General features: G+C 34.0%; 1 protein-coding gene across 1 annotated transcript in view; it reads right to left on the bottom strand.

Annotated features, from left to right (window-relative positions):
• LOC110997702 (6-phosphofructo-2-kinase/fructose-2,6-bisphosphatase) overlaps nt 1-21,767 on the bottom strand; it is a 28,785-nt gene extending 7,018 nt beyond the window's left edge. Inside the window, exons 1-6 of the mRNA XM_022265971.2 lie at nt 21,239-21,767; nt 18,623-18,951; nt 9,272-9,406; nt 5,148-5,308; nt 3,662-4,048; nt 1,413-1,634 (exon numbers count right to left, since the gene is read on the bottom strand). Coding sequence (XP_022121663.2) covers nt 1,413-1,634; nt 3,662-4,048; nt 5,148-5,308; nt 9,272-9,406; nt 18,623-18,941 — 1,224 coding nt within the window. The 5' untranslated portion in view covers nt 18,942-18,951; nt 21,239-21,767. The remainder of the gene's footprint in view (nt 1-1,412; nt 1,635-3,661; nt 4,049-5,147; nt 5,309-9,271; nt 9,407-18,622; nt 18,952-21,238) is intronic.
• Between the last annotated feature and the right edge of the window lie 2,680 nt (nt 21,768-24,447).

Below are 24,447 nucleotides of genomic sequence, written 5' to 3'. Positions count from 1 at the left end.
TTTAAATTAAAATTCTGTCGCATAACATCTTATGCAGTAAACGCAGATTTTTATATATTTATATAATCATTGGCACGAATACTGTGTGAATACAATATATATAGTATAGATATACAAATACATGGAGTGATCATATACTGGTACATGATCAATTATTGGGGCTTTAACCTTAGAAATGATTGATATACACAGAAGTTTCACTTCTGACATGTGTACTTTGTATGTACGCACTTTCTGTCTATGAAAGACGTTTGTACAGGACGTCTGTCGGCCCCTCTAGCTTATAGAAAGACAATATAAAATTGTATTTAATAAACTAATTCACAAGAAGAGTAAAACACAATGAAGGAAAAGCTGCCGAATGTTAGGATTATTGTAAGTACAGTGTTTTTGTGTAATTCACTTCGAAATAAAAAAAAAGTCACCTTGAAGAAAATCATAACAAAAGAATTTATCTATGCCACGGATCACGATTCAATATAAATAGATAAACATACATTTTATTTATATCTGAGATAATGTATTCACAGATTATTTAAATCAGCACTATCAACAAGGAGCAATCCGAAATACAAGTCATAATTTATTGTTGCTAGGTCAAAAAAATCTTACAATTGTTATGAAAATTTCATACCAAAATTCATTTATTTATCTTCGGTTTTTACTTGTGATTTTATATAATCGTTATTATTCCCGTCACAGCATTAATTTGATGTCAAAAAAGACGTACTATCATTATTTGACATAATATATTATATTGGCATCTCAGAAGTGGCGTCATATTTAAGGTCATTGCTATGCTAAATTACATCATTTAGTTCGTAATAATTTATTCACATTACCAAAAGCAAAGCATATAAATTTCCGCACACACTACATCTAATATTAGATGTTTCTACTACGTTGTATGTTGTTCTCACGAGTATGTAAGTGGGTGCTCCTATTTCACCATGCCTCCTGCTGATAGAGGACAAATCTTTTTTTTTATTTTTTTTTATTCCTTATTACTCAGGATGTCATATGGAACATGGTGTAATGGTTGCAGCTCTTTACAAACGTTGTGTAAAAGAAAAAACTTGGCAATTAAGAGTGGCGGAGAGTTTATTGCCAGTTCTTCTCTTCCGTTCTACGCCCTTGATTTGAGAACTGGCAGTAAATGTAAAGTTTGAAGCATTTAATGTATATTTTATTTTTGACGTTCATAAGTGTACATTATGTTACCTAAATGAATAAATGATTTTGAATTGAATTGTTTTAACTTAAACCATTAAATTATTGATTAAGGGGAGATAATCTTTTTTTAAGAGTACCATATGGGGCAGAGGCTCTGTTGCATCTTGCGCATCTGTTGTTAAGTGACATCCAAGGCCACTGTCACTGCCACTGCCACACAGTTCTAGCAAGTCACTTACCGCATCCAACTCATTCAACGCCCTGACAGCTCTCTTCGGGGCCATAATTTCAGCTGCCGTCTGCTTTGTGCGCCTCATTTCCGATGTCCATACCGCCATTGGTTCATGCCCTGCGATCCTGTTCATATATTCAGCTAATCCGTGAGCGTAACGCTCACCACGTGGGGACAGGTTCGCGTCACCACCGATGCGGCCCAGGACATTGTACTCGCTCTCGCCGTGCTGTAGAAATCATTTTTATTATTATTCTTAGTTTGCGTCTCTTTCTATTATGATACCTTTGCACTGGGATAAAAAGAAACAGATGACAAAAACAGCTAGGTAATTGGAAAAACTAAAACTCCTAAGTTTAGTTCGTGAATGCAGCCGATAAACAATTTTTAATTAATTAAAATTAGTTTTGAATTATTACAGTTTATGAGTATAATTAAAATTTTAAAACCAAAACCATCTAAATTGCAAGGTAGTTTGAAACGTTTAAAGTCATTACATATGTATGTAATTAGTTTGTCTAACCTTCTATATTTATGTATATTATATCTTAACTTAACTGTGGTCTTCTGTAGTATAGTGGTTATTTTCTTCTCTCAATAAAATAAAAATAAAATAAATCAGTGGCGCTACAACCTCTTTAGGTCCTGCCCTCAGATTTCTGAATCTGTTTCATGATCATTTTTAAATCTAATAGGAAAGTAGGAGATCAGCCTCCAGTGCCTGACACACGTCGTCGACTTTTTGGGTCCAAGACATGTCGGTTTCCTCACGATGTTTTCCTTCACCGTTCGAGCAAATGTTAAATGCGCACATAGAAGGAAAGTCCATTGGTGCACCGCTTGGAATCGAACCCACGACCTCAGGTATGAGAGTCGCACGCTGAAGCCACTAGGCCAACACTGCTCCTCTACTTCTCTATTCTCCTCTCAATATTTTTTTTACCAATAAATCAAGTTACCGACTGACTGAGACTGCTCTACTATTAACATTTATTATAAATTGTCATAGGTACTTTTACGTATATAATACATATAAAAATAGCAACCGCAAACTAATTTCGTTTCGCCTTAAGCACTAAATAAAACGAACTTTATTTTTGTACTAAAAACTATTGCTCAAGGAATAAATAAACAATATATCATCTATATTTTCTTAATGTAGATAATATAATGACTCAATAATCGTATGTATATAAATTCCAAGAAAATGAAAAACCTTGCTTTGATTTTACGAGGCGCAAAATTCATATCACATTTACTATAACAATGGTTCATGTGCCGTGTTCTCGCACTAAATTAACAATTACTAATTTTATCGTCCCAAGACATCACAAAGGATTTACAAAATATCAGGTTTAAAGCAATTGGGATGCATCCAATATAAACAAATGTGTTTACAATTATTGCAATTATAAATAATTATTATCAAGTAATAAGAAGCCGGATTTCTTGGGAAAACATGTTGACATCTTGGATAATAGATGTTATCGTAATGTCACTATTATAAATATTTGTTGGGACTGTAAATAAATGCAAAGTAACTTATACGTTAAGTTTTCGATAGACACAATAGTTTATTCGATAGAATTACGTGATATACGTACTCTGTGTGCGGTGTCTTTTTTTAAAAAAACAAACTTTTATTGTTGTTAAAAATGTTATAAAAAATAAATATATTATAACATTTGCTAGTAAACACCAGAGAAAACCGCAGACGTTTTATATTTTGTGAAATCATTGTTCATCTTTAATAGCATTTAACTTCGTATATTCAAAACAACTACATAAATAAAAATAAATCGAAAAATATATTGCTTAACTCGAAGACGACTGAATCAATGCGAGGTTTTTATTTATTTATTTGTTGCACTCTGAGAAGGGTTTTTTTAATTGAGAAATTTAGTACTTAGGTTTTTATTTCGGAAATCTTATTCAGAATCGATTGGGTAGAATAGTAAATAATCCATATTTTAAAGTATGTAGCTACTAAGGAAACAAATAATGGAAAACATATTATGGAGAAACGAAGTGCGCATCAGCAGTTACAAATAACAATGAACCTTTGCTCAAAATATTATAATTTTAATTTAGGTCTCACGCGAGAACTAAATCCGTTCAATAGATTTACACGGCTGAGCACCGAGCTATCATTGCTACAACTTCTACACTTACTTCTAGAAACTACTACTACTTAGCTTCTAGAAACTCTTACACTACAACTTAGCTTCTAGAAACTCAAGAATCGAATTCACTTACCCGGGTGAAATATATGGTCTGGGGAAAAGCTCGCATTCCAGACAAGTATCCAAGTATCCCCGATTCCTTTTGCCCGGCCACCTTGTGCGCTGTGACAATCTCCCCCATATCCTCCACCCTCACAAAACCTATGTTCTCCACGGATCCATCAATTGGCTCGTACTGTCTCATGTAATGTTCCAATTTCTTCCTCAAGTCATCTACAGCTTCCTCTTCGCTCATTGTCTTGTAATCAGCTGAGTAGTGTAGAATTTCAATGATGTTCCTCTCTAGAAGGTTCTGGTCTTCGCAGACGCATTCAATGAACAGAATTCTGAACCCCATTTCGGAGACGTATTCATTCAATTCTCTGCGTTGGTCGCGAGTTATGTTGGTTCCATCGAATATCTGGAAGGGATAAGTTTAATTTAAAACAACGATATGTATTATTTTTATGTAGTTCTCGATATAAAAATCAAATGGTCAGTCTGTTGTCAACTGTCAAATTGTAATTTCGCAGTGAAAAAGAGACAGTACTTTAGTCAACAGGGTGTATATTTAGTTTTTAGGAATAATCAAAGATCACCTACAAACTTTACTGTTATGAGTGCACGAAAATAAAAAAGATAAAAATACAAAGTTAATAATTTATGACAGACTAATATCGGCTGTACATGTGTGCAACCATGGCTGAGAGAGTAAAAATATTCAAATTAAACGATTCTGAGAAACATTCAAATGCATTCTATTTTAAGATCGCTGGCAGATGTCACCTAGCAAACACTTCGTTATGTTCACGGCTTATGTCAAAACATTTGCTCTTAATATTATACCATACATGATAATAGTATAGATTTGATTACTGAAAGAAAATACATACTTATATCTAAAAGGAAAACAGCGCATGTTTTAATTTATATACGAAATTGTTCAAATTCATAAACTCCGCGCTTCACGCATCTTCTGAATCTGCATTAACTGTAAATTCATATAGTACTGGTTCTGTAAGCAGCTAACCCGCTATACCAGCATGCAGCAATGACAAAGCGACATTTAAACCTAAACTGAACTATTCTCAAAACAATGATACGGGCAATTACGGGCCATTGCCTCCTTAATAAACATTTGGTCCCAGGCGTGACAGACAGCCCCATGTGCAGAGGCTGTTTCAGCGCAGAGGAATGAGTCGCCCATAGTGGTGGAATGTGAGGCTGATGGCTAAACAACGTGCAGGAGTAGAGTAGTGAGGTCGCTCCGTGAAGCCTGTGAAGCACCCAGGAGACTTCCGTGCTTGTGAAAGGTTTTACTTTACGCAAAACGGACCGAGTACGACCCTAAGTCCGGAAATTGAGTCCATCAACCATACACACACACACTTACACACACACACACACACACAGAGAGAGAGAGAGAGAGAGAGAGAGAGTACCTTAGTACTTTTTAATTACATCTAACTACAATTTTGATTACATCAAGCGTCATCGAAATTTAAGTGAAAACTACTTACAGCAACACCATTACCCTCCTTCAACCACAATACTGCGTCTTGTACCGCCTCTTGCGCACTCTGGCGGCGTATAGCCGATCCCTGCTGGTTATCCGCCCTGAAGATGTCGTGAGTGCCGTACAAGGCCATGTGGCGTCGACGATATTCACTGCAGTCGAATACTGGAACAAATATTACTCTTATTGTTTTCCTATTTATTAAAAGGGTGCACAGGGGCACATTGCCCGAAGAACGAATGGTGGATAGGACAAAGAAGTTCTGGAAGGGAGGCCGAGTACTAGTCGGTGAAGTCAAGACCAGGGTGTAGGAAAAGCGTTGGATGCAGAGCGCGGGGAACCAGTCGTACTCGAAACTTATGTCCAACAGTAGACATCAACAGGCTTAAATGAAGAAAGGGTTCTCCATTTTTTATATATGAACGAGTTTGAGCACCTGTCCATTACTGACTTCGTACCTTACGAAGTACCTTATGATGGTCGACTCAGCTCGACTTGGTAAACCGATGACCACGTCACCTTCCTAAACGTCTTCAAATCCTAGGCGGTTTCGAGAGGATTTCGCATTTCACCCACAAATACACATTTTTGTTATATTATCATTATTGTCTTAGCTTTATATCCAATAAATTTCATTCAAAAATAAAGCATATACAGGTACTTATGTTCTTTTAATTTAAATTTATTTATTTTACAGAATAATATGTTAGAAACATAGTTTATATTAAAAAACCGCTGTGGTTTGTATAAATGTAATGTTGGTTAACATTAGGCTACGTATTAACTGAATAGGTATTCAATTTATTACCCGCGGTACACTATACATCAACGTTCTTTCATATGTGATAAATATATATAGTCATACTAGCAGACTCGGCTAAGGTTTTTCTTTTAACACAGTCTAACACATCTGTTAGAATTGTATCAAATTATAGACAAATAATTTGCAATAAATTAAAATTGCGACTATAATTTGAGATTTAAACCATCCTATCTCTCAAGTTGGATCGAACTGCACATGGTGTGCGAATTTTATTATAATCGGTTAAGTGGTTTAGGAGTCCATTGAGGACAAACATTGTGACACGAGATTTATATATATTAAGATACGTTTGGTCTCAATGTACAGAGCCGAAATTGCGTTAAGGCCTGTGTGTGTTAATTCACTATGATTAGTGATTAGTACAGGTGATTAGTTGGCTGCGTAGTAAAGTGATTGCGAAGATGATATAATTGAGAAACATATTCTATTTTTTTCCGAGTGAACTGCGAGTGGTAACGTCGCTTCGGCGTCGTCGGCGTCCCTTACCCCTCACTCGCAGCGTACCTGCTAAACTATACGGCACTAATTTCAGTGCCACTAAACAATCATTGGACACTACTTGAACTACACACACTACACTAATCATCCTCAATTACTAATCACTTGCACTCGCACTAATCAAAGTAAATACACAGCTGGGGTCTGTGCGTCATGCTCTCGTTCTTTATATCATCTCGAAAAAAGTGCTCGACTAATTAAAACCACATGTTTGTTTTTATCTGTACTTATTACACGCTAAAAACCTGTGCGTTTTGTGTGTTATTATATAACTTTATACATAAGAAATATATTCTGTAAACAGCAATGTGTCCTACATTCTAGTGCAAAGCATAATATAAGATATATGTACATAGATACCTGGCTTCAACTAGGTCAAGGCAGAATAGTTATCATGGGCATGAAACTAAATAAGTGCTAATAATTTAGACATTTAAAATAAATCTGGTGTATAGAAAATTTTATTGAATAAATGTAATAAATATTAAATTATAAAATTATTCTGATATTGTGACCTTTAAGTTTACAATATACATATTTTACCTACATACGAGTATTGAAAAAATAACTTTTTATTTGTAAAATATATATGATCTATATTATTATAGTATGGAATGCCACCTGTTCTGACACACTGGCCCCTTCCCATCTTCATGGAACCAACAACAGAGCTGGTGCGGCTGAAAAAGCTAAAGCCTGCAAATACAAGGGTGTAGGCTCCGAATATAATGTTGTCCCATTCGGTGTAAAGACCCTTGTTCCGTGGGGTCCTAGCGCTATAAGGCTTTTTGAGGAAATATCAAAAAGGTTAAACGACATCACAGGAGACCGAAGAGCTGGCAGTTACCTCGGACAAAGAATTAGTCTAGCTATTTAAAGGGGGAATGCTGCCAGTATCTTCGGAACCTTGCCTAGGAGTCCCTCCTTTTAATAATATATTTAATTTATTACATTTTAAGGTTAGGTATTAGGTATATTAGAATTAACTACAATTATATTTTTTATTGGTTTAATGTATTGACATGATTAATAAATGTTGTGCTTTATCTATATTGTCTAAGTATTTAAAAATTATAAATTAATAAAGTTACTATTATTTGATTATTAAACTTAAAACACACTACAACATAGCGATAACTATATGTTTAAGTTTCCTTAGTGAATTTTGTAAACTCTATCAAAAAGGAGTGAGCTACAATCGCTTTTTAATATGCGATGATACAGTGATGATGACTTATCAAAAAGAGGTTTATCGCGAACAATGGTCTATTATTAGAACACATTTATTTTATGAAGTGCAGTATTTACGAGTGATAATACATAAGCCATACCCATCACGTTTTACCGATATAAGGAAGTAAATATCAATTGCTTTTATTAAGCGAGCTCATAAAGGAAGTTTTGAATTATGTTTAGTGTAGACATATACATACTTATAAAGCTTTGACATATAGAACACACATTGTGGTGTTCGCGTCTGTTATGAAACTACATTTGTACAGAAGATTTAATCATATCCCTAATTCCTGAAAGGATGTTTTTTTTTTATTTGAAAGATGTCGTCAAAACTAAGAGTACTACATAGATTTTCGAACATAGAAATCTATAATCACCACAACTAATAGAAAACATTCCAAAATACTAAACGATTGTACTATCAGTGTCATCTTATTAGCGTGACCCCCCCGTTCTGGGAATATATAGTTATTTATTTAACTGGAAAAGGGGTTACGGGGGGGGTTACGGGGGGGGGGGGTATACGGGGGGTGGGGGGTGGGTTACGGGGGGGAGAGGTAACTTCATTTCATACTCGTATATTACAGGTTAAACTTGTAAAATTGCGCTCTATGTACTTATTAAAAACTTTATCTTTAAGTTGCTTTTGTGATATTGATAAGTTTTTTTTAATTTAACCTCCATCTATCGTGAATACACAGCAACACACCGTTCTAAAATCTAGTGGCAATATTTCAGATGTACTTTATATTATTTACGGTCAAAACTAACAAACACAATCTACTATACTATAAAGAACTTTCTTTTAAACAAACAAATAAATCGAATGATTTACAAGCAATAAAATTGCTTTTTATTTGTAGGCATTATTCAGATTATGCAACTGTCAGCATATTCTGAATGCCATAAACGTACTCGCCAAGTTTGTTTGCGTTTGTTGCGCCACTACTTCTAACTCTCAGGTTTCTGTATGCGTTTCGAAAAAATTTATTTCTTAATAGATCTCTCTCCATTTGACATGCCGTCCATTTCAAATCTAAGGCAAGACGGTTACCTCATTATTATCCTTCATAGAAAATAGGTTTTAGAGAAAGCATTGTTGGGTGCCTTTCTCGAACCTAATTTGCTATTTTGCTGATGATTTCTTTTTTTCTGTAAGTTATGTACCAACAATTTCTGGTAATTTTATTGTTATCTTTTCTTATACATATATATATATGTTTTAAATGTATTTTTTTTGTAAAACTTATGTTTACCATTTATATGTAAGATTTGTAAAATATTCAGTAGACTTAGAATTATGTATGATGTCGTAAACTCAATAAATAAATAAATAAAAAGATGAGTTCATTGGTTCAAATCGGTGATTCCTCACATGTCGCAAAGGGCTCTAGCTAGTCTTTTTTTTCGGGAGGATAACCACACTCTAGGTAAGCCACAGCCAGCCTAACAAAAGATGAAACTGCTTTTGATTGCGATATGGACTAATATAATCGCAATAAAGAACGCTGAGAAAATGTCATACCGCAAAACAGTGTTCTCTTCACCTTATGATAAGTTAATTGTATTACCTTTAGTGCTCTCTCCATTCCAGTTAAGATGTCGGGAGAGGCGATGAGCGAGCTGACTTTTACCGCGCGCAGGTAGGCCCACCAGCGCGATCAATAATGGGGCAAACTGGCTGACGCGCCTTGTACGGAGCGACACTGAAACAATATTAACTATGTATAGATGATATATATGAGCTTAGTATAATAAAAAATACTCTTTCAAAGGCCCGCAACGCACACTAACAAAGTCGTGTCCAAGGGATGCGGTTCGTGGCACATTTGGCCTTCTAATAAAAAATTCAGAGAGTGAACCTTGAACTTGAAATATGAATTACTTAAAGAAAAAATATCAATTAATTACAATTATTTTCATATACACGTAAAATTTTATTAGGCATATAAAATCAAAAAGGGCACACATCACAGAATGTATGCATATAATTAACGAATTGCATTGATTAACGTTTCTAATTTTCCGTTGAGTGAACTGACAAAAGATCTACTCAGTTCCTATACTGTAAGAAATTGTCTTTTTATAAATATTTAAATTTACTGTTTAATATTGAGTTTTTTTTTCTGTATATGTGATATAAATGTACACAATTGCCGCATAAGAGTTATCTGTTTAAGTAGGTTATTTTTCAAGTAAATAAATAAATTCCATAGTTAAACGTATTTTATCTGTAATTGGTAATACATGATTAATTTGTTGCGTAAGTTAAAACGTATCTATCGTCTAACCTTCACTTACACAAGCTTACATAAGTCCGGGTCAGTATATGTTATCTATACATTATTTTCTGGTTTCTGGTTTATGCCACACAAAGCATAGTTTTCTACAGACTCCAGGTTTGTCTGGTTCGGAAGGCTGATCACCTACTGGTAAAGAAAAATATTGTAGAAATAGACACAGACACTAGACTGCCCCCTTTATATGGTTAAGGGAATCCACACATTATTCAGTTCAAAGCTTTATTTATGTAGAAATTGGCTAATATCTATGACCCCAGAATAATATTTCCACCTAAAAACGTTATCGTTTATAAAAACATCAAAATGGCTGACGTAGCGACACGGAATATCAATCGTACCACAAACCAAATCGACCAATACGATGAGGTTTTAGTTGCCGCGCCTTTTGTTTATCTGTGGCAAGGCATAAATTAAAAACATAAATGACGTCATCAGAGATTAACAACCGACGTATCCGCTTGGGTTATAGGCTATAATATTTGGTGTTTTGCCGCAGCAAACAAAAGTTATCTCTTACCAAGTTATTAATTTTAAAGTAATTACCTACATATTGTCAGATATGAACTTAACCTAAAGAGTCGTAACTAAGTATGATAACCAGAAAAGTCCTAGGAGGATGCCATAAGATTCTTGCCTCACTTTTAATACAAATTTCTATACTATTAAAAATTATTATTTTTTTGATACTAGAGGGAATTATAGGGAGACACACAATATGAAACTATGTAGTTGATTATAAAGAATTTCGACATAGAGCTATTTTTATAAGTGAGTAGATTGAGAGACAAAGAATGTATATGAATAATTTTTAGTCAGACAGACGAACAAAATCATACAAAACTTATTTATTTTGTGAATAAAGAAAATGTGTATCTTGGCATATAATGTTTAATGACAAAAAATTTAGAATCGTATATACAACGATTAAATCGTGTCGTTGGTTACGTAGATAAATGTTCGGTGAACGTACGCTTGCCAATAGAAGGGACTTTGTACCCAACTCAAGGAAATATCAGCCATTCTCTAGCCAGCGCACTTTGATACACAGATATAGGTTAAGGAGATTTATTTAGATCAAATTATGCAATTGAGGCTATTTCAGGATCGAAAATAAGCGATGGGAGAGCTCAAGAGACCGCGATCGCATTTTCGCTTATACGGTTTCTAACTAACCCGAGTATACAGAGTTACAGACCCCTGTAGAGACCCCCTGACCCCATATCGAGGCCTATGAAATACTACAAACAAATTACATTCAAATTTTTATACAGATAATTTACCCTCACTTTTACACGGCACAGCCTAAAAAGGTATTAATTAGTTTTATAGTATTGAATAAGTAATTTATATTTTTTTTACATTTATGATATTTGAACGTTTAAACCGAAGTATGGAATGCAGTAGTTATGTATTCCATATTTACTATATGTTTAATAAAATTGTTTTTAGGGCCGTGCAGGTTTTACGTAAGCACTAAAGGGGGGAGGGGGGTGTTTGATTTTCTTACTTGGTGATTACATCAACAGTAATTAACTTGTTTACATATGTTACCGACAAATTGTCTATGCTTTAAAACGAAATATATTTTCGAGGATTCCTATAAAAATTAATAGGTATGTCTTTGAGAGAGAGCTTACTATTGCTGACAAGAGGAACGGGGGGGGGGGGGGGGGATAAATTGCAGTAAATCTGCTTACGAAATAATGAAACGGCTCTTGGTATAAAATATCATATATGTTAGTTGTAGGAGTATGAAATAAATATACGCACATTTGGTTTGAATTGAGAAGAGTACCTCGAAAAATAAGTCCATATATAGCAAAAGTTACTGTTTATTGAGGTATACGCAAGTACTCTTTTTCGCACTCCTCTCTCTCTATTCATTTAAGAATAAGTTAAAACAATTAATGTCCGAAGCCTTGTATCTTTTTTCTTTATTATAAAAAAGATTACTGTAATGTACTATTAGGATACTCAAGTAGGTATTATTAGAGTATGAACACTTAAACACTGTGTTCTGTCGCTATATGTTTGTTTTTATAATTATACATAATTGTATAACTATCCTGATAAAACGTAATTTAAACGGGATTTATGTTGAAGAAAGATATTTAATTGTAATATTTAAAAAAATGTTTAAAATTGTTGTGCGTAATTATTTGAATTTCTACGGATTTCACGTTAAAATATTTTGTATTTGCTTACATTGCTAAATATTTAATAGTTTTAAGGTTACGTCTCCAACTCAGCTGTTATAATATTAGTAGAGTAAAGGAATTTAATTGTTTTGTATGTGAAAAATCAATAATGACTAACATTTATTTATAGTTAGAATAAATGTTGTGTAACTTTTAACAAACATTTATGATTTTGACACACGGGAGACTAACATTTAAGTTAGTTCGACTTACATATGTCAAATCTAATACGTTATTAACATACTAAAGACATATACTTTCAAAAGTTCAATATATAACAGGGTAAGAGTATCAATTATAGAACAGGGGTCAAAAGGCTCACACGTTAGTAAGTGAAAAGTTAATAAATAAATATATATATATATATATAGTGCTTATTAGTGGGCGATCGCTGGAGAAACTCAGCTGCAGGTATATCCAAGCCTATGATACGGTTATTGTGTCATTATGGTTAAGTCTAGACTATAATTACTTTTATTTGTTTTGTAGAGTTATGCTAGATTAACCATAGATTATGCGATCAATGAATGACGTCAAGTACACGCTTGTCACGTGCATGAAATGCATACACAAGTCATAACTGGAGCTATTTATACAGACGTAAAATTTTCCATATTTCTCACAGAATTGCAATACTAAGGGCCTGTTTCACAATGTATGGATAAAGTGCCAAATAGCTATGCAACACATAAATTATTCGAAAGATAAAAGTTCCAAATAAGATACTTCGAATTTCATGACGTATAGCGCTAGGTATCTGACAGTCGTGAAACGCAAAAATACTATTTATCCTACCAATAAGTAATAAATAGCTTATTTGGAACTTATCCGGACATTGTGAAACAGGCCCTAAGACAAAGTATCAAATTAAATAGGCGTATTTGCAAAATAAAATAAAGCTTATTAAAATATTTTCATATAGATTTTATAACTGATCCGTGGCTAGTCTTGTTATAAACTCCGTTATGTGGTAGTTATACCTTGCTATGCCTTATCCAAAAATTGTTCGATAATGACGAAGTATGAAACTCAGTACTTTTGGAACAACTTATGCTATAGGAGACAGCAAAACGAGATACAAATCCTAATGTCAAACCTTCTATATGTAGTATCGTAAGGATACCAACTTGCCTTAGACTCAGGCACAGAAGTCTGATCACCTACTTGCTATTAAAAACAAAATCAAAGTCCATCACGTTTATGTCATCCATGATTAGCCAACAGGATATTTATAAATTTATCAATTATATTGCGGTATCAATCAATCGCAAAATTAAATCCCTTTAAGACGATAATAATTAATTTTAGAAACTCAGTTGTTTCATCAGAAGCGATAACACGAACATCGATAACGATAAAAATTCAGAGGACAGAACAATAAACTTGTTTTTGTTAAAATGTTTATGTAGATAGTGCAAATGGTTTTGACATTTAAATGACAAAAACAATCGAGGTGGGTGGTCCCACGAAATCTATAACACCAAGATAATTGCAGTTAGTATTCTTTTATTAACATAACATTTACACATTTAAAGAAAACAAATTGTTTTACAAATTTTTTTCGAGACGGATTACTAAATTCCACCCGTATCACCTCCACGTCCACCGTTCCACAACTGCGCGTTTTTCTGGGCAGTATTTGCCGCGCACCACCACTTTGTGGAACCAGCTGCCCACTGAAGTATTTCCGACTTAGCGTCCCTCAAGAAAAAAGCGTACCAATTCTTAAAAGGCCGGGAACGTACTCGCGAGCCCTCTGGCATTGAGTGTCCATGGGCGGCGGTATCACTTAACATCAGGTCAGCCTCCTGCCCGTTTGCCCTCTGTTCTATAAAAAAAACCCTTTTTAACGGATTAAAGCTATGTATATGTATATACCTAACACCAAACCCCGGAGTTTATAAAAAGAGTTTAAAAAAACCCCGGATATCGACTTCATCTTTTAGTCGATATCAACTCTGGAAATAAATACATATAATATAACTTTTTCTGCAGTTGCTACTTTTTCTCCTTTTTGATATTCAACACCCTTTGTCTTCAGTCACCGAGACTACGCACGTTGTGGAACACGCGAAACGTCAAAAATGGCGAAAAAATTTAAAATTATGTAAAATAATTATAAGTTAATAATAATACATAGCGAAGCAAACGATTACGAAACAGATAGAAAAATCTGAGTGCCAGACCTAAAAAGATTGTTGCGCCACAGAATTATTTTAACTACATTAGTCAATGTTTAATTTGAAGCATTTAGCATATAACATGTATTACTTTATTGACGTTCATAAGTGTACATTGAGTGACCTAAATAAATAAATGATTTAGAATTGAATTGAATTTGAATCGCTCTCGAAAAGTGTACATAATGTAATAAATTGTTGTATTTAAATGTTGAGAATCTGGTTATCCATATCACAGGTATCTTACCTAGTTTGGAAACCAGTCTCCCAATACTGTCACTGTATTATTAATTATTATTGTTAATGTTTAAGGGAGAAAAATAAATAAATTATTATTATTATTATTATTATTTATACAAATAAGATTTTTCTACGAAAATTCCAATTAAAATCATTCTCAAATAACATTTGTTTATTATCTTATTTGAGCCACCTATCTCGAGACAATTCACACTATCAGGTTTGCTGTGGGCGTGGTCCGACGTCACAAGATCATAATTCTTGTTTCGTTATGTCAGTTTGCGCCTTGTTGATGAAATCGTTCATCAAACTCAATTCCGGCCTCGTGATATTGTCACTTAAGCTAATATTAGAATCAATTAGTCCTTCTTGCAATAAATTAATGATAAAAAAAACCTTAAGATGGGTTTATATTTAAGGTCGAATATCTCGGATACATTTTGTGTCATCATTGATACTACTTGGTACAGCTTATAATGATGGGAAAATTCAAGGCAAGAGTCGGGCTGGGGGTTCAAGAGTTCGCGGTTTTCGGAATATACGAGAGTTACATCAAATCCACAGAGAAGCTTTTTAGACTAGCGTGACATACCAGGGCATTCAAATGGTGAACAGCTAATCTTTAGCAACAATGCGGTACCAGAAGATGTGATAAACCATTAACATAAAATTGTGTTCTACCTTTCACCCGCAGCTGCATGGATTTCAATATTGGCAAGATTATTTTGAAACTCTTTCACAATAATAATTTTATCAATCAATTCATGTAAACTATATTTCATATCAAAACCTAAAATTAGAAGCATTTAATATACAATTTTTCTTTTTTGACGTTCATAAGTGTACATTAGTTACCTATACCATATGTTATATATAAGAATAAATGATTTTTTATTTGATTGATTGATTTGATTCCTCAGGAATTAACTATCTATCAATTGTTCAACACGTTTTGAGTTTTTCAGTTTACCGTGTTCACAGACAGCAGCCATTAATTTTGAAAAATGATGTATTTTAGAGTTTATTATTTACTTATTTATTCCACCTCATTATTCTATCGTAACAGTTACTACTTAATCGATAGAACGCCAAAATAATACCCACACCAATTATCCTACATAAAAAAACATTAAAAAATTATACTTATATGCCTAAATCTTATTACTATCTATAACAAGCAACTCTTGTGAACTCAGCCAGTATACAAACAAATAGTCTACCTCAACAAAAATTTTGTTGATTATTTGAATTGCTCGAAGTAAAAGTATGTTAAAGTGCACAAACAAAAACAAACGGAAATGATTGAAAAGGCTCTACGTGGCATACTAATAAGGACAGTAGGCCCAAATTTTTTTACGTTTCTATTACGTAGCGTAAATTCATTCACGCACATAAAACCACAACGTTGCATTATGTGGCAAAATACATAATAACAATTTGTTTTCCTTCCTTTAGGCTTTTTTTTACTTGAGAACAATAGAGGACTAGGTACATATAAAAAAAATTGGCGTATGGAATCTGCTAAAATGCAGTTGAGATTATTGATAAATATTAAAATTAATCAAAAAGATTTCATTTAAATAAATAAATTATTAGTAAATACTATCACCGTCATACATGAAATTGATTTAAAAACACCAAAACAATACTTATTTATTCATACTGTTAAATTGTAGTGTTACGAAACACGTGTTCTAAAAATAAAAATACTGACTAGAATGTACAACTTGAACATAGTTATCGATTTTCATGCCACCTAGAGATAACTTAACGATGTCGAATTTAGGTGTTGGCGCGCATCGTAAAAATTCACTCTCATCGTTTTTCTCCATCACGCGAAAAGAAGAATAACTTCAATAAATCATTTGTCTGCATGTGGACTGTCAAGACGAAGAAGTATATGGAAAGGACCACAGGGAAAAAGAAGAGGCCGCCCCAAAGAAAATGTGGTTTGAAGAGATAGAAGCTGGAAACGAATGGAGAAAGAAAGACCATGGAAAGAGATATTTGGAAAAAGCTGAAGGAGGTTTAACCCGTGAATGGGTTCCGATCACCGGTGGTAAAGGTCACTAGGATATAGGATACATTGGAGAACAAGAAAAAGAATACAACAAATCCACGCTATATGATTTTATGACGCTTTTATGATTACTATTATTATTAATTATCATATAATATTCTTGAATAAAAAAAAACTTTTTATATTGGTTATACATTACGCCAGCTTTTAAGAATTGAAACATTAACTTTTCATCTTTTATCCAAGTCTTTTTATTAGATGCTTTATAAACACTATACTAATACAATACATAATTTATAATAATCGTTATTAGTATTGTCTTTTATTAACATAACTTTTACACATTTAAAGAAAACACTTTTTTACGGATTAAAGTTATGTATTATTGTAAACTTATAATTATTTAAACATAATTTAAATTTAACCAACGTTTCGCGTGCTTTACAGCGTGAGTGGTCACGGTGACTGAAGACAAAGGTGTTAAATGTCAAAAAGTATCACATCAGTAGAAAATATTGTATTATAATCGTTATTTCTATCAAACGATAATAAGGGAAAATTAAAGTCCCGCAGTAATATCACGAATTTTCCGCGTGTAACAGATTTCCTAAGACCTCTGGCCACGTCTGGCTATCTGCCATACAGATTACGTAGCCATTACTCATATAACTGCGTCTAGATAATTTCTACAAACGACAAAAAATAGTAAGTTGCTCGTTGTAAGCTCGTACGACAATCGTCCGTTTCATTTGTCGATTTACGCCCCAGTAGAGGTTGTATTACATTGTTTTTTGCTATATCTGGCCATGATTAAATTTCAGGTGGATTTTATTTAATATTTTATATGTTATTAATTATACTATTTTGGCTTTGCTACTATTTCTGTACGTACTAGTCTTTCACGTTCACCATGAGTTAACAGAAGATCCAAACTGAAGCATTACACTAAGGTTTAAAGACTTTATTTCTCAAAAAAGACAAAAATGTTCTTAAAAAAGTCTTTTTAAAATTTGCTCTTTTAATGTGAAAAGCAATACTGTATACATGTGTATTCCATTTAAAATTACTATTTCTCCAAGTTCTATAATATAACTGTGAGGTCAATATCCAAGCACAAAAAATTGAGTAAAAAATTTAACTCAACATTGAAATATTTTTTCAGCTCCAATTTCTTTTGGTTCTATTTCACGTTGAAAAAAATTTCTCTAGACACGTTCTGGTACAAAGCCAATGTGTTGACATATGTGACAGGAAATATATGCATGCTTAAAGTTTTCATCGGAACTATGTATAAATACTAGCCTACTTATTTTTGTAGAACCGCCCATGGACTATGGCACAGGGCTCACGAATGCGTCGCCAGGTTTTTAAGAAACATTCAATCGGTCGGTACGGACATCAAGGTCTATGCTGTACTCGGAGTTTAATTTTATATTTCGCAAAATTAAAATTAAACGAACGGCAAAGCATAGTCATAAAACAAGCCGAAAAAAATAGTACGATGATTGAGAACATAGGCACCCAATATTTAAAATGAAGAGGTTCTATGGCCAATACAAGCCAACGAATTTTATCATATTTCGGCCATACAGTACGCAGAGGCGAGAACTTGGAATAGCTCGTGTTTGGTAAGACTGAAAGCAGAAGAACATGTGGCCGATTACCAGCTAGATGGACCATCAAGTAAAAGCCTCATCGTCCACTGTACCTGCTGGCGCCGAACAGAAACCGGTGGAAAAACATTTTGAAAAATCTATGACTACGGTCTATCGTTGTGTAAGTCAATATGCTGGTAATGAAATCGATTTCATTTCATTGACAATGACCTCCGCGCCAAGGCGGTCCAAAACCCGCGGAAGTATCACTATAAATAATTATTTTGTGATAGCTATATTTTAAAATACAATCGATATTTCACAGCCAAAGTAAAAACGTAAATTTATATGTAAACCTGTCACTTAACAAACAAAAAAACACTCACCATTCGCAAGAGCACAGTGCAGTGTTTTCTCCTTGTCCTCCATCATTGCCTCAACTGGACTCGCTCCTGGTGCCATCACAACTTTTCTCAAGGAAGGTCTCCTCACTAGTGCAACTGTGTGCTTCACACGATATTTCCTGCGACGCGTGCGCACTCTGTGGAGGCCTCCTGGCGAATGGCCGCCGGCGCTTATCACGGATCGAGCCTTATCACCGCCGTGGCAGTGATTGCTAACCAGCCTTATAATGGCCGAGTAGATTTTGCAGTATATAATCCAAAAAAACAAATACCAGTCGCCTCTGATACTGAGTAACGCCATGAACAGCGACCTGAAACAATCGATTTAAAATAGAAAAACAAATATTCTATAAAATTATCATTTTAAAAAGTAGTATTTAAATGATGAAACTGTATTGATCTTTAATTTCTTGAGGCCTTTGGGCCTAGCAAAGCCAAGAGCCTTATAGCTTAGCGGTATTTGCATATTGTGTCTGCTATGGTGAGGGGTACTGGGTTCAATTCCCGGTTCGAGTGTTTTAATTTAATTAAAGTTTGTTCTCAGCCTTTGGTAGGGTTGTGCCGTACCGGGCGAGAGCTTAAACCGTACATGGAGGGCACGATTTATAACTATAGAAAGGAGAATGTGTTGGTTTTAAATGTATTTATTAATACGTTCTAGGCCGAGGATTGAAATAACAAGTTGCTACTAATTCAACATTCCGTTTTTCCCGGTAGAATGCGACAGCGACCGCGGAGCTTCTGTAACACGGCTTTGTAGAAATTTCTCCAGATGGTAATAGTGGGTATTGTTCACCCAGTCTTTGAATAGCAGAGAGTATGGTGTGGGTCGTGTCCCATATACTAACTTTTGAGTGATGCGCAAAAGCATTTCCACCTCGGATATCAAAAAAAAAAGGAAGAAAAAAAAAAGCCGGCTTACAACAACGCATATGTAACGAAGTAAAATACATCAAAATATAAGTTGAAGAAAGTATAAACTCGTAATGATTTCGAAGAAAAATATTGCGGTCATCGAAATTACCGCACCTGCAGGGAAAAATGTCAGCCAAATAACAGATGACGGACAAATTATAGGACGGCAAAAATATTGAACTATATTTTTCGGCTCTTAAAATGTTATTGAGGTGTGTTACAGTGGCTAGGCGACTAACCCTGAACCAATGGACGTGTCCATGTGGGCTATTAATATTAGCTCATGAGACTAGCATGTCTATGAAATCGACGGCGTATCCCCAGTAAAATATAATAAACGTAATAATAGTATTTCGATGTTAGGTGAAATTGAGGATGCCGAGCAACTTCTGAGAATTGGACTTAATTTTCCTTGCCAATATTAATATAGTTATCTGTTTTACGTCATTTATTAAACAAAGCCCAGAAACAATAGTTACCCTAAAAGGGGTGTGTAGAACGATATTGTTAAAACACACCTCTTTTTTCAACTGTCATTATCTGTATATATCATTCACTAGTTTATGGTTTTTACTGATTACATTATAATAATTTCAATAATTTGTCCTATATGTGTACTGACAACGATGTCACTACTCATGGTAATGTTATATAAAGACGTAATGTAAAAACAACTAAGTTCATTTTACATCACAATTGCCGTGTTATCTATAATTCATGAGTGGTCTCTCTCTCTCTTTGGTAAACAACGCCGATATAAATACGAATGCAAATGTATAAACGAGGCAAGTAAATATGCATGGATATTGGTGTAATATGCAGTTGTTTTCCTGATATATACTCAGTTATGTACATAATATATACATAACAGATATAAATAGAAACGTATTCATGACAAACCCCCATTAAGCTCACGAAATTGTACACGCAAAAAAATAGCTGAATTGTAGGTTTGGGTAAAGAAAATAATACAAGTTTTTCTCTGTTTATTTCTTTATAAGTCTACCTAATCTAAACGCCACGATAATATTATTACGTAAACTTATTATTAATTTATCAGGTCATAATATTTTACTTTTGCTCGATTGGTGTTCTATTATAACATTTTGCAATTGTTCCGTTTTATTGTAGAACCTTCTTGAATAGACTGCGTTTAATAATAGGTATTATAATTTATTACAATGTCATTGTTTCAAATTGTCTGTATTCCGAGACTAAATATGATAACCCCAGAGTCAAGCGCTTGTAAGCAGCGTGAAGTCGCTTTCTATCCATCATTGGTTTTGTGGTGGCCTCGTGTTCAAAACCGGTTGCAACTGGCACAATCATAACATTTAGGAACACGTTTAATTAATATTTTGTAATTTTATTCTGAAATAATTTGACTCGATTGACTTTTGGATGAAGTTAGATAATGCGAAATGGAAATGTCGTGTTGTATTCAATGGATGTGTAGTGTTCACGTTATTTTCCACTGTACTCGATGGATCATGTATCATGATCATGTATATTAGGCTAGTAGGCAAATTGCAATACTATGCATTAAAGGTATATGTGGAAATAACTGGAGTTGTTACTGACTTGGTGTTAACTTACTACCCATTTAGTGGCAGCTTGCGTATTTATTTAGGACTCGGTAGGTATAATTGTTATCTTTATATAAATGCGGTAGGAATTTCTTACCAGTTCCAGCAACTAAAGGGCTCCTTCGCAATAGTGATCTGAAGATGTATGCCTTATAAAGTGGACCAAATCGTGGCGCATAGCAGTGCGCCCGTGGATAGCGATAAACGTTTCAATACACATTCGCAATAAGTCCAATAAGTCGTAAAAGTCCAATTTATCAATTAATATTCTTCCCCAACATCTCACAGGTTTTATAACACAGTAATTATACAGTTTTGTGCCGTCGACAACACCAATGCTATGAAATGACGATTCGCAAATTTGAGACCACCAGTCACCACAGTTCACACGCAGTTTACTTCACACCGGAGCGTATTTTGCTCATTGTAAAAAATAATTAACGATCGTTAGCTAAGATTTACTGAGATCTACAATTTAATAATACGTCTCGCTTATTTTGTTTGCTAGACTTCGTTTTGTTAAGATGCGCACAATTAAATGACGTAGTGCACTTGTGGCTTAGCGAAAGCAAAATGTGGGAAGGCACGATCTGCGAGCCGCGAGTTGTAATGTACACGAAGCATTGAATGAAATATGAATGAAATGTGTTGTTTGCCGCCTGATGAACCGTGAAGTGTGAACGGGCAACGGAGCAAACGCACAACGATTAGATACGATTGGTTGGGAATATTGATTCTCTGACAACTTCATGTTAGTGTTACATTTGTAGCTCCATCCTTGTTATTCTCGCGTAACTATACATTTTACCAGCTTCGTAAATAAACAAACAATGCGACATGCGGATCCCTTTCAGGTCGATGGCCAGTCCCCGTCACAACAAAGGACGAAGGACATCTTATTATAAAAATATAGTCTGCCTTTATTTATTAGAATGATATAAAGGGTAGGTTTTATTGATCTAATATTTACATACTTTTTATGTAAATAAACCTAAACCTAAACCTATGTTTTTGCTTGGTTGACCGTTTCGAGTTTGTTGTGCATTATATATTGTGTGTACCTGCATTTTTGTTACTGTATTTGTTTTGTGAATTTTTGTATAGGTACCTTCTGTGCGTTCTAGTAATAATTATTTAGTATTGTAATGTTTTTCTCAGTAAGCGAATTTTTTAATTCATATGAGAAATAAAGTTATTCTAACCGTATAAAATTGTAATTTTCATATCAAACTTTTATAGAGTAGGTATAACAGAATGGGGCCACAGAGGTTTGTGTTAGACACCCATTCGAATTGTTATTACAAAATCTGTATATACTACCATTATCTTTAAAAAAAATTGAAATCATTTCTCTTTGCAGCGTTTTACATAACAGAGGAACATTCAAACTGAATTAATTTTTATTTTGACATCAAAGGTGGTATATAACTATATATTTTTGTCTTTGCACTAACGATATCATATATAGTCTATAGATAGACTAGCATGGCTTAAGATTTACGCCACTCAAATTTCAATTAAAATTGTCGTTAAATAGTGTAGTAATTAAAAAGACAGACACCATATCCAATCAAATGCATGCCTTATAATTGCATTTTTATTTATTATTTGACGAACATAATCGTATATTTACGGAACTATAATAAGAAAGATGTCCAAATCGTGTGGCGGTTTTTGTATGGATATGTTCGGATTTAGCTTAAATGAAACACTTTGTTCTTGAAGCTGGGTAACAACTGGCTTTAATTGTGTAAAACATGAGCTTATAACTAAGATAACATTAGGGGTAGTGAGATGGCGATGCTGGATTAACAAAAAACTAACTTAAGTCAAATTAAAAAAAGAAGAGTTTGTAAATCTAAGTAACACTTATGTCATTGGACATTATCGGAAACAAGAATGTTAAATTACGATGCGATGTTTGTTTACACTTAGAATTATTTACTTAAATATAGATGCAATTTAACTAATGTTATGTTACATAACTAACGTTAAAGATATATTTATTAGCATTGCAAAACCAGTACATTAAGGAAACTTATGATAGCAACGCGGCCTTGTTGTTTCAAGCTATCTTTGACAGATATTATGAATAACGAAGCTATTATACGCAATATTGAAAACTAATTTAACTTCAATTGCTTTTCTTTTAGTGTATATTTTTCATAGGTACTTTTTGCAGGGATTCAATGAATACGAATTATTCTAGGTAATTAATTAACTAACTATTATATATATTTAATAACTAACTATTATTTTAAAGATAATAATTGTAAATTACAAACAAATGTTTGGTCAAAAAGCACATTTGTAACGTGTCAGGCATACGATAAAATACTTTGGAGTCAGATATTTCAGCTTCGACGATACATTTGACGAATTCGAACGCAGTAAAATTTTGTATCTAGGAACGGTTCGATTCTCAGGATTGTCCTAATTTGGAGACCAGTGTAGGAAATGAAAGGATATAATTATTTTTTAAGTTTAATTCCTACATGCAAACACTGACTGATTTATTATATATGTTAAACTGAACGTAACCACTTAACATTACCTACATAGTCTATGATTATACAGATTGTCATTTGTCACCGTAATCTGTATTATTTGTATCGTCCCTGTTTGTCCTTTGAATTAAAGCGGTCCGCTTCATTTTGTCTAACTCAACACTGTTTTATTCATTTCTATTTCTATCTAAAAATAGTTTGTAACAAAAAAGGCTATGTGAACCTATAGCCCTATGTTCTATAAGTTGTCAAGGACTGAAATGAGATGAGAGGGGATGTGCGCTAGTCCAGGTGGAGGGCTGCCATTCCAGTGAGTTAAGTTAAAATATCATCGACCCTTTTTTTATTGATAAAAGGTTGCCAAAGTAAGCAAGTAGGTGATCAGCCTCCTAAGCCTGACACACGTTATCGACTTTTTGGGTCTAATACTTACATGTCGGTTTCCTCACGATGTTTTCCTTCTCCGTTCGAGCGAATGTTGAAGAAAATGCGCATAGAAAAAAAGTCCATTGGGTCGGGATCGAACCTACGACCACAGGTATGAGAGCCGCACGCTGAAGCCACTAGGCCAACACTGCTCTAATCATAATAATAAATGTATTATTATTAATAATAATAAAGCTACTTTAGTGCCATACTTTTAATATATACATATCAAATGGATGTGAGTTGTATTACACTCTTAGTCTACGTTAGTTATTATTATTTGCGTTTCTTTGTTGCAGTATGGACCCCATCGACCCCTTTTGGGTAAAGACCTCCTCCTGAACGTTCCATTTGGATGTCCTATGTCGTCAGC

Source organism: Pieris rapae, chromosome 21, assembly GCF_905147795.1.
Source record: "Pieris rapae chromosome 21, ilPieRapa1.1, whole genome shotgun sequence".
Classification (NCBI taxonomy): domain Eukaryota; kingdom Metazoa; phylum Arthropoda; class Insecta; order Lepidoptera; family Pieridae; genus Pieris; species Pieris rapae.
Note: the sequence above shows the minus strand (reverse complement) of the source record. Positions and strands in the feature narration are given on the sequence as shown.